Source organism: Gobio gobio (assembly GCF_949357685.1).
Source record: "Gobio gobio genome assembly, chromosome: 19".
In the NCBI taxonomy this organism is placed as follows: Eukaryota; Metazoa; Chordata; class Actinopteri; order Cypriniformes; family Gobionidae; genus Gobio; species Gobio gobio.
Window position 1 is genome coordinate 17174727 of NC_137112.1, and position 20004 is coordinate 17194730.

At 38.1% G+C, this 20004-nt stretch overlaps 1 protein-coding gene across 1 annotated transcript; it reads left to right on the forward strand.

Moving 5' to 3' along the window:
• Nucleotides 1-3293: 3293 nt before the first annotated feature.
• On the forward strand, nt 3294-19785 carry nwd1 (NACHT and WD repeat domain containing 1; the record flags this gene model as incomplete). The annotated part of the gene is made up of 19 exons (XM_079845310.1): nt 3294-3411; nt 3868-3953; nt 4246-4362; nt 4509-4863; nt 5599-6868; nt 7837-8040; nt 8348-8507; nt 8612-8729; nt 10591-10755; nt 11599-11796; nt 11917-12039; nt 13568-13770; nt 14089-14349; nt 14427-14517; nt 15484-15632; nt 15723-16005; nt 16584-17137; nt 19218-19323; nt 19475-19785. 19 exons carry the CDS (start codon nt 3294-3296, stop codon nt 19783-19785), a joined length of 4872 nt encoding a protein of 1623 aa, XP_079701436.1.
• Nucleotides 19786-20004: the final 219 nt, after the last annotated feature.

Below are 20004 nucleotides of genomic sequence, written 5' to 3' on the forward strand. Positions count from 1 at the left end.
ATTATATTAAAACAGAAAACAGCTATTTTAGTGAAATATTTTGATCTAATAAATACAGCCTTAGTGAGCTTAAAGATACTTTTTTTAAAGACAGATATAAAAGGTTCAATTTTGAAGACACCTGGTGCCACACTCTAATCAGCTAATTATCTCAAAACACCTGCAAAGGCCTTTAAATAGTCCCTCAGTCTAGTTCTGTAGGCTACACAATCATGGGGAAGACTGCTGACTTGACAGTTGTCCAAAAGACGACTATTGACACCTTGCACAAGGAGGGCAAGACACAAAAGGCCATTGCAAAAGAGGCTGGCTGTTCACAGAGCTCTGTGTCCAAGCACATTAATAGGGAGGTGAAGGGAAGGAAAAGATGTGGTAAAAAAAAGTGTGCAAGCAATAAGGTTAACCGCAACCTGGAGAGGATTGTGAAACAAAACCCAGTCAAAAATGTGGGTGAGATTCACAAAGAGTGGACTGCAGCTGGAGTCAGTGCTTCAAGAACCACTATGCACAGACGTATGCAAGACATGGGTTTCAGCTGTCGCATTCCTTGTGTCAAGCCACTCTTGAACAACAGACAGCGTCAGAAGTGTCTCGCCTGGGCTAAAGACCAAAAGGACTGGACAGTTCCTTTGGAAATCAGGGTCCCAGAGTCTGGAGGAAGAAAGGAGAGGCACACAATGCAAAATGCTTGAGGTCCAGTGTAAAGTTTCCACAGTCAGTGATGGTTTGGGGTGCCATGTCATCTGGTGTTGGTCCACTGTGTTTTCTGAGGTCCAAGGTCAACGCAGCCGTATACCAGGAAGTTTTAGAGCACTTCATGCTTTCATTTTCAGATTTCATTTTCCAACAGGACTTGGCTCCTGCACACAGTGCCAAAGCAACCAGTACCTGGTTTAAGGACCATGGTATCCCTGTTCTTAATTGGCCAGCAAACTCGCCTGACCTTAACTTGTGAAGAGGAAGATGCGATATGCCAGACCCAACAATGCAGAAGAGCTGAAGGCCACTATCAGAGCAACCTGGGCTCTCATAACACCTGAGCAGTGCCACAGACTGGTCGACTCCATGCCACGCCGCATTGCTGCAGTAATCCAGGCAAAAGGAGCCCCAACTAAGTATTGAGTGCTGTACATGCTCATACTTTTCATGTTCATACTTTTCAGTTGGCCATGATTTCTAAAAATCCTTTCTTTGTATTGGTCTTAAAGCTACACTGTGTGATATTTTCTCCCATCTAGTGGTGAAACAGTATATGACCATCCAGTGAATTTTAGTTTCTGTTCCTCTCAATTCCGATTTCGTTTTAACTCCTACGGTGGCTGATTTAGTCCAAGATTAACATGGCTTCCAGTTCGACCTCGTCCACATTCGACACGGTGCCATTGAGTGTTAAAACGCGAAAGGCGAAGCTTGAATTTACGGGTATGTCCCTCTTTGGCTAATGTACTTTCAAGATGGAGGGGCAACATGGCGACCTGCATTCAAATCCCTTACCCGTATGTATTTTCAATGGCATATTATAAACTTACAAGAATACTTTATTACTTGAAAGAAGTGAATATACATTAATGAGCACATATATTTTTGAAAGAACTAAGTGTTTTTAGCTAAGAATAAACTAAAAAAGTTACACAGTGTAGCTTTAAGTAATGTTCAAATTTTCTGAGATCCTGAATTTGGGATTTTCCTTAGTTGTCATCATCGTCGTTATAATCATCAAAATTAAAATAAATAAACATTTGAACTATATCAGTCTGTGTGTAATGAATGAATATAATATTCAAGTTTCACTTTTTGAATGGAATTAGTGAAATAAATCAACTTTTTGATGATATTCTAATTATATGACCAGCACCTGTACACACTCTTTCTCACACACACACACACACACACACACACACACACACACACACACACACACACACACACACACACACACACACACACACACACACACACACACACACACACACACACACACACACACACACACACAAAATTATTAGAACATTTAACAGATCTGAAAATATTGACCGTTTTTGCCTCCCAAACATGACTTAATTTCATAATGTTCATGAAACATGCAGATGGCTGCTCTGACCATCAAATATCAGATGAAGTGAGTCATACTGTTTTTATCCACTTTTAACATATAATAATATTTGGTATGTCCACCTTTTGCAGCAATTATAGCAGCACATCTCTCTGGCATAGTGTCAGTATTTCCTCTGAGAACTTCAACACTAATGTTATCCCATGCCAATATAATAAATGGTGGCCAAAATTATTAGAACACCTGACAGATCGGAAAATATTGACTTTTTTTTAACATCGTTTAATCGTAACATTTACATATAATGGTAGCGTTATACTGCCTGTCATTTGTGACTATTTAAATAAAAATACTTACAAAAAAAGCAGCTTTTTGAGATGTAAAAAAAAAAACTCAACTAAAATCCTATCAGATCTTTTTCTACATTTAATGTAATATTGAAACCAAGAAAATCTGTGAAAGAAATGAAAAGGTCTTTTTGTTTTTCATGTTAACATATTACATAAATTGCAAAATTTTGCCTGGGGCAAAGTAAGTTTTGATCATAATTCAAAGCGTCAACCTGACTCCTGATTCCTTGGTGAGCGTAGACTTAAGTTATTCTCTCTCGGGAAGGGTTCTGGGTGCATTAGAGAGGCTAGAAACAAACAACACCGAGTAACAATTAACAGATTCAGAGGTTTAGTTAACAGCGCAATAAAATCACCTGCTTCTGTGGGAGCATGCTCAGTTTATCAGGTTCACATCAATACTTGTAATTTAAAATCATATTATAGTTATTTGTAAATAGGCCAAATGATTCCAATGATCTTTGACTCATAATCAGAAATGAACTACACTTTAAGTGTTAAATACACTTTAGGTTAATTAAACGTGTGGCAGCTGCTCATGGTCTCCAGGGTCTGATCTCTGCTGCAGGCGTCGGGTCGTAAACACCGTGTCTCTCTCGGCCTTCCAGATCTCAGTGGATAAAATGACGGATACAGAGGAGAACAAACAAATGTGCTAGTGCTTCGCAACAGAGCTGTTTTCTTTGCCTTATAGTGGAATAAAATGTGGGCTCTGTTAATATTTGGCATTCAGATCTACTTTTTCAAACTAAGCATTGGTGCTCTGTAGTTCTAGAGCTCATTATTGAATGCTGTAGATTTTTTAGGAGGGTCACTTAAGATTTGGGTGGGTTATGAGGACAGGAGCGCAGGGGATCATACTCTGGATTTATTGAGGTGTGTAGGTCAGGATGGCTGTGGTGGAGATTGGTGAAACTCTTGGATTGGAGGCTCTACGGGGACAGAGCGCTGATTCTCTACAACCTGTTTCCAGGATGGTCCGGGTGTTCATCAGCTCCACACACTCAGGTAAGACTTACATTGATTGTTTTAGTGTTCATAACTCTGTTTTTTTGCTAATAATTGTGGCCAACATGCATTGGAGAAAAACATTTATTTCATAATGTGAGCAATGAAATAAAAGGTTATTTTTAATGAAAGATCAAAAGGATAAACAATGCAGATTTATTTCCACATTGCTCATATTTTCCAAAGGTGTCAATATTAGTGGAGGGCACAGTGTGTGTATGTATGTATATATATATATATATTATTTATAAAAATAATCCTGAACAATCATGATGGTTATACATAATACAAATTACCATTGTACCAGACAATCCATGCATACATAATGCTACTGGTTTGGTAAAAAGCATACTAATAGTATAATAACTGTAATAAGCGAGATAACGTACAATATTAAATATCACAAAATAAACTCCTTCAGGGCCTGCCATTAATAAACTACATTTAATTTGACAGACATGAAAAATGAGAGAAATGCATTCTGGGAGAAGGCCTATTCGGAGTTGCAGGCCCACTGCCAAACTTTGGGTCTCGTCTTTGAGGTTTGTGTTGAAAATGTAGTCTAGTTTAATTCTCGTAGGAATGCTTTATTTATTATTATTTTACTTTTTTTTAATAAACATATCGACTGGTCAAAGAGCATATGTGTAATATATATATATATATATATATATATATATATATATATATATATATATATATATATATATATATATATATATATATATATATATGTATAGTATATATATATATATATATATATATATATATATATATATATATATATATATATATGTATATGTTATTTTAAATTTGGTTTGGTTTTTCTCGCAGTTTGTGGATCTCAGATGCGGGGTGCGTGACATCCTCACAGCTGATCATTTGACAACGGAACTGTGCATTAAAGAAATTAAAACATGTCAGAGAATATCAGATGGGCCGACTTTTGTTGTAAGTGACACAATCAACATTATAATTTTTTTCAGTCTTTGCCATTTGACACCTTTACATTATCAGGCTTGTTTTGGTTCTCATTTAAAATACTCAAGTGTAAGTGTAATGCTGTATCTCTGCATTGCACTGTTTGTTTTTGTCAGGCTCTGCTTGGTAATCAGTATGGCCATCGCCCCATCCCACACCTTATACCAGAGACGGAGTTTGAGTCGCTGGTATCAAAACTTTCCAAAGATTCAGAGAGTTTAACGCTCCTTAACCAATGGTTCTCCAAAGACAGTAACTCAGTCCCACCCACATATATCCTCCAGCCAATCACAGCTCACTATCCTCATTACAATGACAAAGGATCTGAGAGTGGAAAGTTGCATGACAATGATGTCATTTCCTGGAATCTGACAGAGTCACGACTGCTGCAGGCTCTCCGCACAGCTGCCCAACAGGCTGAGAGAGATGGGGATATCAGTGTTGACCACAAGCACAAGTTTTTCAAATCTGGTGAGATGATATGAAACTTTTCACGAATATATGGTGCAGAATTCGACCATTTTTTGTCATTCCAGACCTGTATGACGGACTGACTTCAGCGCAACACACACACACACACACACACACACACACACACACACACACACACACACACACACACACACACACACACACACACACACACACACACACACACACACACACACACACACACAATTCATTTTCTTATCCGTAGTAGACATCACAAACATGGGTTCCAAAACTTCACTGGGCCCCACTGTCATTCATAGTATAAACATTTTTTTTTTTTTTTTTTTTATTCTGTTGAAGAAAGAAATACATACAGGTTTAGAGTGTCATGAGGGTGAGTTAGTATTTTAGGAGTTTCATTTTACATTTCTTTTATATGTGGGTTTGCAATTTTTACAACATTGAAACCAAACTGGTCAACCAAACAGGATGTTACTTCTTAGGTGTGATAATTTTGGATAATTTTGTTGTGTTTGGTAAAAATCATATGGTAACAGGGTTGTAACATTGTTTTTGGTAAATAAAGTGAATAGTAAAAGATGTTAGATTATAGTTTATCTAACAATTCTAAAAAAAACAACAACATATTTTAACTTCTAATTATTAAGAAATGTGAACCAATACCATATTTATGGAAATAGTCCTCTAAGTTTAACAAGTCCTGTCCTAGTTTTTCATTTTATTTTAATGATGTTATTTATGCATGTTTCATAGTCTTAGAGTATGAAATGGAGCACGGCTTTCTCAAGACTCAAAGGAATGCATCAGCTGTGCTGTTTATCCGTGAACTGCCTCGTCTTAGTAAAAGAGACTGCAAGAAAAACTTTGCAAAGTTTGTTCTGGACGTCACAGCCGATGGCTTGCTTGACACAGAAGCCCGGGAGCTCTTGGCCGACCTGAAGCAACGCATCTGCAACACAGGTCACCTCCAACCTCTCTGCATGGAGCTCAGCAAAGGAGCAATGGACCCTAGCCGCAAAGAACACAAGGAATATCTGGGAAAACTGTGTGAGAAGGTAACATCTCAAATAAAGGAACTAATCAGCAGGAACGCTCTGAAAACTTCAGGAGGTTGTAACACAGTACATCCAGGATGGTCCTGGTTGAAACAGGAGCTCTTTCATCACGCCGTGCTGAGCGAGGAGAAGTGTTCTGTGTTTAAAGGGAGGGACAGCATTCTGGGAAAGATCTGCATCACCATGTGGGAGTCCAATAAGGCTTGTCATGAACCTCTTCTGGTTCATGGACCTTCAGGAGTTGGTAAAACAGCTTTGCTTTGCAAACTGGCACAGGAAATGCGAGGTGTGGATCATCAGGGAGTTGTGGTGCTGAGGTTGCTGGGAACATCTCCACTCAGCTCGGATGTTGACTCTGTTCTCAGAGGTGTATGTCTTCAAGTGTGTGGAGCTTCAGGGTTGCAGTTCCCCCACCCACATATTGCCAACACGCATGAAGAGCTAGTCCGGTTTTTCCATTTCATGTTGGAAGACGTGTCAAAACAAGGAGACACACTCCTACTCATTCTAGACTCAGTGGACCAGCTGTTAGAGGCAAAAAAACCCCATAAACTAGACTGGATACCTAAAACGATCCCACCTAATGTACACATTGTGCTCTCTATTTCTGATGACTGTGTTGAGAAATGTAAATCTTTGGTTTCAGCAGAGCAAAACATCTTTAGTGTGGAACTTTTCAAAGACGATCAAGGGAAAGACATCATTGATGCCTACATGAGCGCAGCTGGACGCAAGCTGACCTCAGAACAGTTGGACACCATCTTACACAGCTTCCAGCAAAGTGGAAGCCCTTTGCATCTGAAACTCATACTAGACATTGCTAAACAGTGGTCCTCCTGGACCTCCATGTCTAGTGTTCACCTGGGCATCTCTGCACAGGAAGTGATGACCCAGTTTTTGCAATCACTTGAGGAGAATCATGGGAAAAAGCTAGTTAGTCATGCTTTGAGCTTCATATTGATATCAAGGTAAGTCTTTTTTTTTTTTGTTGGTGTAGAAAGACCCAATAAGCTAAAGGAACGCGGCAGGAACTTTTTCCTTTTATCAGGAACTTTTTTCCCCCAGACCTGTTGCTGTCTGCGTTTCCATCGTGGTTTAGTACCGTGAAGATTAGTCCGGTGATGTAGCACTGCATGCGACTTTCCAGTTCCCACTGGATTTGGTCCTCCGCATGTAAACTTAATAAAGCCTGAACCTCATCATCGGCCCATTGGTCCTATTTTTTAAACGCCATTGTTGATTTGAATTGCAAACAGCTCTTACTGCACGCACCGCATCAGACTTTTAGGTTGAAATAAAATGCTGCGTGAACTCAACCAATTAGCATGTTCAGCGCCCAAGTCCCACCCCTGAAAGTTCCTGAACTTTGAAAAAGTACTGCGGCCCTGTCCCAAATGGCATGCTAAGCACTTGTGGCCTTCCTCCGGCTCCACACACTAATGACGTAATGAATATCGGGTAGAAGCAGTCATTAGAGACTGCTTTCTGAAACCTTAAATGAAACATGGTACACCATATGGTCTGATGCTTTTCACGGGGATATGAACGTGGCGGCCATTGTAAATGTACATGAAGTGTTCCATTTGGGACAGGGCCTACCTCGCAAGAAGGGATGTTTTGAGGGGGACATTTTTACCCGGAACTTAATTTAGACCCCGGTTCCTGCGGCCGAAACACACCGAGTACCACCCCAAAGTCCCTAGTTCATGGGAAAAGTTCCTGCGGTGGAAACGCAGCTTTTAATAACCTTGATTTAAGCAGCCTCTGTGCCACATTTAGAAGTCCGTGTGAATGCACTTGTGGTATATTTGCCGCTTTAGATGAGTCAAATACTCGCTTTCAAAATTGGCAGTCTAACTCTTATTTTTGACATTTCACACAGTAATGGAATTCTAAGTTTTTAAATGTAATTATTTGCCTTTTACATATTCAACAGACATGGACTATCAGAGGCAGAGTTACAGGATGCCTTGTCATTAGATAATGATGTTCTGGCCGAGATCTATAAGTACTGGCTTCCTCCAAGCCACACACTCCTACGATTCCCGCGTCTTCATTGGTCACGTCTCCGACATGACCTGACAGCTCATCTGGTGGAGAGATGGGAGGGGGGTGTTATTCTACTGGGTTTCGCTCACAGGTAAAGGTTTACTTAGACCTTTTTGTTTGCCACCAACATTTTCGAATTTTCTAAACTACAATCAGTCTCAGTGAAATGTAATATTTTCTTGCCTGGTGATATAAAAGGAATAGAGAACAAAGGAAAATGTACGTTTCAAATACTTTGAATGGGATCTACCAGCAGTGGCTAACTGGCCAATGCTAATCAGTCAACTTTACCCCTCGACAATCTCTTGTCTGCAAGTCGACAGCCCTCTAGGAAGAATCCTAGTGCTCCCTATTGCCCATTCTATCACTGTTCTCATATTAGCCCTTACTTTTCTTAGGCAGTTCACAGAGCTGGTAAGAAAGAGATATTTGTCACGCAATGTGAAAGCTGACATGCACTCCATCCTTGCCGAGTATTTCTCAGGACAGTGGAGTCAAGGGCAGCTCAGGCCTATTCTTCTACCCTCGCTAACCACACTACTTAATGCTGACAGAAAGGTATTTATCAAGGTCACAAAATCAGCATTATGTCAAATATGTTTTAGATGTAAGTAACCTATTTGTACACATTTTTTGATGGTAAAACATGCTATATTTTCAAGGTACCACCCCAGCCCTTGTGGTTCACTGGAGAAGTTGCCAATTTACGGAAGCTTCATGAACTGCCCTATCACCTCGCTCATGCAGGCAAATGGGAAGAGCTACGCCAATCAGTGCTCGGTGAGGTTTGGATAGGTTTACCACTTTAGATTATACAGTCTACTAACTACACTCTAAAAAAAAAAAATTCTATATGGCACCAAAAATGGTTCTTGGCTCGTAATCATAGGGGAACCTTTTTTTGTGCTATATAGCACCAATTTTGGTGCTTCCGTGGTTCTTCAGCGGTTCTTCAGAGGTGCTATATAGCACCTTAGTCAAAGAACCGGTGAAGAACCTCTGAAGAACTGCTGAAGAACCACTGAAGCACCAAAATTGGTGCTATATAGCACTAAAAAAGGTTCCCCTATGATTACGAGCCAAGAACCATTTTTGGTGCCATATAGAACCTTTTTTTTTTTTAGAGTGTATAGTAACTGCAACTACATGTCAACTAACTCTCATTAGAATATTAGTAGACTGAATTAGAATGTTAGTAGACTGTTAGGTTAAGGTTAGGTGTAAGGGTCCAGGCAAGTAGAATAAGTTGAAATGTAGTTTCAAAATTACATATAGTAGTATAGAATGTCTGTTAAGGGACCATAAAAAGTGTTAAAAGTGCTTAAACAGACAGTCTACTCTCATGACAGCTATTTGACATGGAGTTGCAAAATTACTTATAGTTATAGAAAATCTAAATAAAGTGTTACCTTGGATAGCAATATATACTTTCAAGGTGGTGGAGGTCCTTTATGTGCAATATGCTAGCAAGCACATTTTACTCCACCTGTCTAGATCTCTTACAGGATTTATGTATGCCTGTTAATGCAGCAGATATCTTACATACTCATAGCAACATGTCTGTGTATCTTTTAGCATCAACAGTGCAGAAGAACTAGTCCACTGAGTCCAAGTACATTAACATTGTCATATCCTTGTAACTATTCAGAGAGTTTTCATAATTAAAATATCTTTAAATAAGCAAATCTAAAATAAAATGTGTATACATGCAATTCATTGACCAACATGTAGACTTTACTTTGCATATGTGACCCAGGACCATAAATGTCATACAAATTGAGATCAAATTGACATCATCTGAAAGCTGAATAAATAAGCTTTCCAATGATTTATGGTTTATTTGTATAATTTTTAGCCTTGATACAACTGTTTGAAAATCTGGAATCTGAGGGTGCAACATTTTGTTTTGTTGAGAAAATTGCCTTTAAAGTTGTCCAAATGAAGTCCTTAGCCATGCATATTACTACTAATAATACATTTTGATATATTTACGGTAGGAAATTTACAAAATATCTTCATGGAACATGATCTTTACTTAATATCCTAATGATTTTTGGCATAAAAGAAAAATCGATAATTTTGACCCATACAATGTATTGTTGGCTATTGCCACAAATATATCTGTGCGATTTATGACTGGTTTTGTGGTCCAGGGTCACATATTTTAAATAAATAAATATGTATGAGCCAGACAATTACTGTTCCACTAAAAGAACACAGAATAAAACAATTTTGAGTTTTGCTATTATTTTATTAATTATTTTATTAACAAAAGTCGTCATAAATGAAGTCAACAGTTATTTATTTTACTTGTAATAAAGTATGCAATTTACTTGTAATATGATACAGACATGCACATAATGCAAAACTCTCTTTTCATCTCATCACAGTATTGCTTGTATGTCTAATTTTAGCATTCTTTTCTTTAAAAAAAAGAACAGAAAAAAAGAAAAGCCAGAATCTATTCTCTCCATGTTCCCTATACTGAATGGGTAATTGGTTACCGTATGTTATGTTGACAGTATTGTAAACCTTTGTTAATCTAATCCCCATTAAATGAGTAACTGACAACTGTTCTTTGTTTTTATGTGTTTGCACACTTAAAATATATGAAAACATACCTGTGCATTTATTCTCACAGGCAGTCTGGATTGGTTGTGTTGTAAAACTCAGCAGTGTGGCGTGAGCTGTGTTATTCAGGACCTGTTGGTTTGCACTGATCTCACAGATTGTCCAGAGATAAAAATGCTGAAAGAGATGTTTCTGCTGCTTAAGCCCTCATTCGATTTTAGCGATGGCCATGTGGGTGAGTATGGGACTTCTGTAGGCGGTGTTCTACGAATGATATTTATTTAATATATTGAAATATTAAGCGTGTTTAAAAAAACAAACAAACAAAAAAACAATTTTAATTTCTGTCTCTGTTATTTATAGTATTGGGTTTTATGTTTTCATGACATTGAAATTGGAGTTTTGTAGCTTTTAGTTTATGTTAGCTTAGAGGTCATCTAGAGGAAAGAAAACTGCACTTACCCTTCATCTTAAAATTTAATAAGTCAAAAGTTTATAAGTTGCTTCTGCATGATCAATTACCCAATGGGCTTTTTTTTACTTTATAAAATTCTAATTGAATTATTTGTTTATTGTTAACTTCATTTAAATATATTAATTAAATACACACATTTAAATATGGCTATTCATTTGTCAGTTTTTAGAGCACTCTTAAAAAAGACAAGATATATTTTGAAGATATTTTGAAGACAAAAGAAGATATGCGGGACCAAACAGTAGATTGACTTCCATAGTAGTCTTTACCATATTATGGAAGTCAATAGGGCCCATCAGCTGTTTGGTTACCAACATTCTTCAAAATATCTTCTTTTGTGTTCAGCAGAAGAAAGAAATTCATACAGGTTTGGAACAACTTGAGGGTGAGTAAATTATGACAGAATTTTCATTTTTGAAACTATCCCTTTAAATCCTCCATAAATATTAGAGTGAGACTTCCTTTATTAATCACCAATCACACCAATTCATCATTCTTCCACATTCCATTTAAATATTATGGGCAGTTCAAGAAACATCTAAAACATAATTTTATTTTATTTTATTTAACTTGATCAATTCCTTTATCTCAATCTTTTACAAGATCCCTCACTTTTGGTCACGGAGATCTTCACCAGGCTGCAGGGCCTTGTTGATCTCTACCCTTCTATGATTGGTCAGCTGTGTTCTCAGTGCATGGACTGGTTTGGATCCTGTACTGACCCAGTGCTTGTGCCCAAATGCAGCTTCTTTCAGTCCCCTGGGGGCCCACTAAAGAGCACCCTCACGGGGTTCACTAAAGGTGACATAAAGGAGCTCAATCTTGCTTTTGTTAAAGTAAAACTAAGCCGATTAGCAAAATCTTGTCTGGAAAGTTTAATGTGATTTCATAGCATCACATGTGTTTTCTTAACTTTTTAAGGGGTAAAGGCTGTCGTGCTATGCTCAAAGAGGGAGCTGCTGGTAGCAGGTTCAGAGGATGGGCTGATCATAGTCTGGAGTCTAAGCCATCTACAGACTCTTCATACCCTTTCTGGACACACGGGTAGGTTTTTAGCAATGTAGAAAACAAGGGCGTAGCAAAACACGGGACGTACTTGATTCCAAGCAAAAACATTCGCACTGGGGTTTTAGGAATAATAAATGTTTTTATACGTTTTTAATAATTATTATTTAATCTAATTACAAAAATATATAGAAAAAGAAAAATATATATTACAGTTGTAAATTACAATTATACTGTAAAATAATAAATGAAAATACACTATATTGCCAAAAGTTTTGGGACGCCCGCCTTTACATGCACATGAACTAACTTTGATAACATCCCATTCTTAATCCGTAGGGTTTAATATGGAGTTGGCCCACCCTTTGCAGCTATAACAGCTTCAACTCTTCTGGGAAGGCTTTCCACAATGTTTAGGAGTGTGTTTATGGGACTTTTTGACCATTCTTCTTGAAGCACATTTGTGAGGTCAGGCACTGATGTTGGACGAGAAGGCCTGGCTCACAGTCTCCGCTCTAATTCATCCCAAAGGTGTTCTATCGGGTTGAGGGCAAGACTCAGTGCGGGCCAGTCAAGTTCCTCCACACCAAAGTCGCTCATCCATGTCTTTATGGACCTTGCTTTGTGCACTGGTGAACAGTCATGTTGGAACAGGAAGGGGCCATCCCCAAATTGTTCCCACAATGTTGGGAGCATTAAATTGTCCAAAATGTCTTGGTATGCTGCAGCATTAAGAGTTCCTTTCACTGGAACTAAGAGGCCAAGCCCAACCCCTGAAAAACAACCCCACACCATAATCCCCCTCAACCAAACTTTACACTTGGCGCAATGCAGTCAGGCAAGTACCGTTCTCATGGTAACCGCCAAAGAGAAGCGTGATTGGTCACTCCAGGGAACACGTTTCCACTGCTCTAGAGCCCAGTGGCGGCGTGCTTTACACCTCTTCATCCAACACTTTCTTTTACAAATGTTTGTAGAAGCGTCTGCGTGCCTAGGTGCTTGATTTTATATAGTACCTGTGGCCATGGAAGAGATTAGAACACCTGAATTCAATTATTTGCAAGGGTGTATCAATACTTTTGGCAATATAGTGTATCTTAAATTTTACGGTCTATCTGCACTTTCACAACGTAATGCCGCTTTGACTGCCGGGAAGAAGTCCGCTGCTGTTTTACTGTAACTTCAGCAGCTCCAGGCACGTGAACAAAAATGGCGATCACATTGGTCGGCCAGTTTTAAATGCACCGCGTAACCCTCCCCCCAAAAAAAACATGGCGTTTTTAAAAAAAATTACGCTTTATGCCTGCCGTTTTGCACGTCGATGTGCACACTCCTTTTGTTTAGTCATGAGGCTTTAAATGTCGGCGATAAACATACGCAAAAATCGTCCAGATGTGAACAGGCCTTAATGCACATTGTGTTCCCAAATGCACTTTAAATTTGCTGCACATGCAGATATGGGGTTTGTTGCGTTTATTGTGAACCGTCTGTCCCTGGTAGAAACATCATTAATAAAGATAAACACTGTTCAAGTATGAAAATATTCTCTTTCTTTTTCTCTGTGTAGCGGGGGTGCTGTCTCTGAAGATGATGGATAAAACCAATAACTGTCTGTCTACTGCACTCGATGGCACACTAAGAAAATGGTGTCTGATAAGTGGACAACAGCTTTTCTGCATCACTGATGCAGTGTCCGTCCAAACACACACCCCTGCACATGTCCATTTGATTGAAGAAAGCAAGATTATCATAACAAACCCAAGCAGCCTAGTATGAAAAAAAAATATATATAATTTTTTCTTAAAGGAACAGTTTATACTAAAATGAAAATTGTCATTATTCACTAACCCTCATAATGTACCCATCCTGTCATTATTTATGTGTAATAGTAGTAATAATTTTTGGAAAGAAGACATTTTAAAGAATCTCCAGATTTTGTTACACCTTGCATTCTTCTCTAGAAAACAGATTTGAGAAGGTTAGGGTGGGGGGTGTAATAAAATCATTTTTTTCTTTCCTTTAATAATTGATATAACTATGTTGAATGTTGTTGTTTACAGTTTCTCGTTCCCATCCTTTCATGTATAGGTTAGAGCTTGGCACTTGGACACTGCCGAGCTCCTGTATGAGGTGACAGCAGGGGTTTGTTCTGTTCTTGGTGTTGTGGGAGATGCCGTAGCATGCATATGCAGTGAGGGAGCACTCTGTTTTTATGACATATCCACGGGCGTGCAGAATTCTCAGACCCCCCTACCCTGCTCTGCTGGACACCATAATATCACCTGTTCTCTGACACTCACCAAATGCGCCAAGATACTCATTGCTTTTGGGGAAGGCCGTCTACACTCAGTATGTACCTTGTTTCAGTAAAGACTGAGCAAAATGTGGAATTTCAGCTTTATTCGAAGGTGTTTGTGTGTGTGCAGGTATGGAGCCATGGAATTGAGTCTGTGGTTGATCTTCCCACTCCAGCTTTGTTCCTCAGAACATCTGAGGATGAAAAACTGCTGTTTGCAGGTGCCTTTACACGTGTCATTGTCTGGTTATCTTTTCTCATTTATGAATTACTCTTGAAGTGTGCTTCACTAATATAACACTGCTTCCGAACAGCCTTTTACTTGCCTGCATTATCAAACAGCTAATAATGTGTTGCAAATCTTGCACAAACCATGTTCACCTCAGAGTAACACAGAGTAAAAATCAGTATCTTTAGAAAAGCTTTGAACAACTTAGAAAGGCACCAATGATGCACTGCGTATTCTGACACCTTCAGAACCAGAATTAACTTCTTGAGCAACTTGAGCTACGGTAGCTCATCTGTTTGATCGGACCACATGGGCCACATTGTGTTTTTTTTTTTTCATACACCTTGCTATGTATTCTCTAGAAAACAGATGTGAAAAATCAGTAAATGTAATGAACCAAAAGCAATAATGACAGGATTTTGAATTCCCTATAATAATTGATATCACTGTGTTGTTAGTTTATAGTTTTATTTTTCTCTTCTATCCTTTCAAGTATAGGTTAAAGCTTGTCCATTATAACATTATATTAGGTGTTTTATTTTATATTTGCATATATTTGAGTAATTTAAATTAAATGATATATAATGAATGACTGAATGGGTAGCGGATATAACTGAAGCTGTCACTTTAGTTTGGCACAAAGTTTTGATATTTTAGTTTTTCTTAAATAAAAGGAAATGTGGTAGCGGTGTTGAATAGCTGAGTTTGATGGTTGTTGTAGAATCAGAGCCCTCCTTGGGTTGCACACATAGTGGTGCTGATCTCTACCCCTACCCCATTTTTGGTAATCTACATGAGTTATTATAATAAATATAAGTTCAACATGCTAGCATTGGCGAAGTATAATGATTTTCTATTAAGTAAGATTTTATCTTTTCAGAGACCATACATTTGTGCCGATAAACCTATTCGCTTGTGTGAAATCCACTTTGCTGATGTACCTTTTTTCTTGTTGAAGGATGTGACCGAACATTGTGTGTGTTCCTTGTGACACTGACTTCAATGCAGAAGGTTCTGGATCTTAACCATGATGCATCTGTCCTATGTGCTGTCTCAAGCACTGAAGGTAGTGAAATCATCACAAGCGCCCAGGATCGGATTATACGGGTCAGTTTAATCCCTCTATTCCCAAACCGGTAAGGTTTCATCTCACTGCCATTGTCTTGAATGGAAGTTGATCTTCTTGTACTCTTCAAGGTGTGGAGTGTAACCACAGGAGCCCTGCTAGACTGGATCGGTGTGATGGATTCAGCTGTGTCCACTTTGGCTGTACATCAGCGCACCATTATCTCTGCCTCCATTATTGCCAACCAGCTCAAAGTATGGCAGCTGGACTACAACACCAAGCACAGGAGCAAGAGTTTCATCCCAGCATACTGCCCCCTAGTGGTCCTGTCGAAAGATGGTGAAACTGTATTCTTTGTCAAAGAGGGAAATAAAACCGAAGTTTTCACCTGGAGCTGTTTGGAAGGTAAAACATGTAATAAGAGGATATTGGTTTTCATTGCTGTAATTATGTGCAAGCTCCTAAAGGGACAGTTCACTAAAAAATGAAAATTCTGTCATCACTTACTCACCCTCATGTCGTTCCAAACCCGTTTTTTGTTCATCTTCAAAACACAAATGAAAATCTTTTTGATGAAATCTGAGAGCTTTCTGTCCCTCCATTGACAGCTATGCAACTACCACTTTGACGCTTCAAAAAGTTCATAATGAGATTGTGAAACTAATCCATATGAATTTAGCGGTTTAGTCCAAATTTTCTGAAAAGGCACAATGCTTTATATGATGAACAGATTGAAAAGGCTCATATAAACATTCATCAAACGGAAGCTCAAGTGTGTTTACTTGACATGCTCTCAGAGAAAGCTTTCAGATTTTATTGAAAAGATCTTAATTTGTGTTCCGAAGATGACTAAAAGTCTTACGGGTTTGGAACAACATGAGGGTGAGTAATTAATGACAATTTAAATTTTTGGGTGAACTATTCCTTTAAAAGTATTAAATTCCAAAATAAAATTCTTTAGCCAAAGTTCACAAAAATCACATCTTTAACAGGTCTACGGACAGACAGTATGGACGTGTCCTCAGAAGTGTGCTGTATGGAATTAGCCCAACAGAAACATCTACTCTTCTGTGGACTGCGGACTGGTACCGTCCTTATTTACCCATTGGACTTTACCCTAGAAACCCTGTGCCTGCCACCTCCAGAAAGCCTACCGACGGTACGCAGCATGGCTATCAGCCCACGGGAGGACAAAATAGCCGTGGCATATGAGGATGCGGTCTGTCTGTTTGAGATAACAGCGAGGGACAGTTTCCCCTGTGTGGACGGCCCATTTGAGAGGTACTCCTTGTGCTTACTGCATTCCCCAATCTCCGCCATGGCTCTGCTATCAGACTGCAGGCTGCTCTATGGGACCTTTGGTGGTGAAGTTGTAATCTATGACTTTAAAAACGCCACGGCAGCCGAGCTGGATCACCACGGTGCAGCCATAACCTGCGTCACCATGAGCAACTGGGACTCGCAGGCTTTGATTGGCTCTCAAGATTGTGTTCAGAAGTTGTGGAATCTGAGTCCTGTCCTGCTGAATCACACCATGGAGTACAAGGTGAGGGTTCACAGGTTGCTATAGTTTGAGCTTTTTTAATTTAGCCAAGTTCTGGTCTATTTTTATTCTGTTAACAATTAATTTAAATTGAGTTTATTGTTAACATGCTGTTAAGCTAACACTGTGATACTTGAATAAGCATAAGAAATACTTAAATACATAAAATACTTGCATGTTTTGGTCTTTTTTTTGGCTCTGCTCACAGTTTTAACAGAATTTTTTGTTAGCATGTTGCAAGCTAACAATGTGATACTTGAATAAGCGTAAAAATACAGACTACTCGAAAATAATACATAAAATAGTATATTTAACTATTTTTGAACCAATTTACCTGTGATTGGTTGTATTTTAGCTCTATTTTTGGGAGCTTCTAGTTTTGGGAGTTCATTTTTAGTCCATCTCTGCAAAACAGACTTCAGGATGGACTAAAATGAACTCCCAAAACGTACTGCCAGATTCTGGAAGATGAATTCTTCAAACAGTGGTACTAGAGGATGTGGTGCTGGTCCTTCAAGAGTCACTCTCAACCTATAAAACCTATAAAGCCTATAAAAAAACCTTCTTCATGCATTTTACAACACTTCAGCTTATGATTCTTATCTAGTGGGGGTCATTTTTTAGGATTCTTTACCTAACTGAAGTCTCTGAGATCCTGACACCTTGCACTTCTGGAGACTCCAGGTAGGTTGCAGCTTTGGAAAATGGTGGCGCTGGAGACTAAAGGGTTCCTGATGGTTTCACCCTTAATTCTTCACCTTAATTCTTAATTCTTTTGCAGTTAACAGGTGTCTTTTCTCCGCCACATGTTTTTGTCTGACCCTGCTGACCCAACGAGCATTTCACTGTCCAATGGTCACGCCTTAACTGCAATGTCTAGTATTGCATTAGTATTGCATCCTTCTCATGGGCATTTAATACTTTTTGACTTTTCAGTCTGAGTTAAATCTCTTTTTTGGCTCAATTTATCTGTAAAAGAAAACATGCCTAATAATTCTGCACACCTGAATATAAGGTGATTTTCATTTCCAGCCTTCATGAACAATTATATATCACTTATACATTATTAAATACTAAATCAATAGTAGTTATTAGGATTACTGTGGTTTGGAATTGGTCAAATGTGCCTGGAAAAAAAATATGATCAGAAAATCAACGTGCCTAATAATTCTGCACTCCCTGTATGTTTCAGTAGGCAATCAGCACAGTGATTAACTTGACTTAACTTGACGCAAAAAGTCTTTAACTAAACTTGTCAAAGTGCCTTATCCAGTTGCCTTCTCCATGAAAGATATTTTAGTGTTTCTTAAAAAAAATAAAAAATAATATAATATATATATATATATATATATATATATATATATATATATATATATATATATATATATATATATATATATATATATATATATATATATATATATATATATATATATATATATATATATATATATATATATATATATATATATATATATATATGAAAAAAATCCAGTTTTCCATTTGTCTTATTTTCCAGGTAGAATATCTAAAAGTCCTTAAAACAATATACATTTACCTGAGAAGCAATACTGAATACGATAAGATATGTTTTCAGATATTGTATATGTCAGGGGTATGTTTAAGTCTGTTTAGTTTCAGAGTGTTCTCCCTGTTCCTGTTTTGCCTGTGTTCCATTATTAGCTTCCATATTTACTTATTACTTCATCACCTGTTCTTATTTCTGTTGATTACTCTCTCTCTATGTATTTAAACCCTTCGTTTCCTCATTTCTTGGTTCTGTGTCGTTTTGGTTTATGTGGTTTTGTACTATCGTATTCCGTGTGATCTCCTGCATGTTCCCTTTTGGATTTCTTTTGTTTTTTGTTATATTATTGTTTTAACTATAAACCAAAATGTATGTTTTAGCTTTAGTTGCACTTTATTTTACAGTGTACAGTAGCTCCTATAGTTATTACATGGTTATTGTAAGGTGCAGCAAAATATATAATAGTGTTATTTTTTTCAGTGTGACTTAATGCTGCCAGTAAACAACTGCTGTGTGACATTAAAAGGGCACGTGTTGTCTTTTTCCATCCTCTAGGGTTTTTATTTTGAAGGTGTCCTTTGTGCTGTCTTCTCAATAGATGATAAATATGTCTTCACTGGATCCCTGGACAAAACCATCAAAGTCTGGGATGTCTCTAGTGGTGAGGACTTGTTCAGGGTTGTATATGACAGCTAAATGTTTATGACTAAAACATTTGTGGAAGATTCCTTTCAGTTAAAATGTATGTCTTGCTAATAATGTCATTCATGTCTGTTTCAGTTGCTTGCTTGATTTTGATAATTTCATTACAGGTTGTTTGCTATACATCCAGTACGTCTACTCTCCAGTCATAAAGATGATGCCACACAAGGACGGATTTGTAGCTGTGTCCCAGCACGGATCTTTCATCAAGGAAGGCTTCCGCTGTCCAGACAGCCTCAAACCTGGATACAACCCCCTCCGTAACTTCCGAGCACATTACCGAGTTACCTCTCGGGAGAAAAGCCTGAATGCTCCACACACCGATATCAACATGCTGCAAGATTATAACCCTGCTCAGTTCAATTTCATCGGCATCGGTTTGATTAAAAGCAAACCATCTAACACATGCATTCTCCTCTAAGTGCGTTCTACTTTCTCTTACGATCCAGATTATTTAAGAATAATAAAATAATTTACTATTTAGTCATTTTTATAATAGTTTAAAGGGGTGGTTGATTATGATTTAACTTTTTAAACTTTAGTTAGTGTGTAATGTTGCTGTTTGAGCATCGTAACTTTGCAGATTTTTTTGTTTTGCTCAAAGTCCAAAGCAAAGGGAAATTTATTTTACAGAAATTGC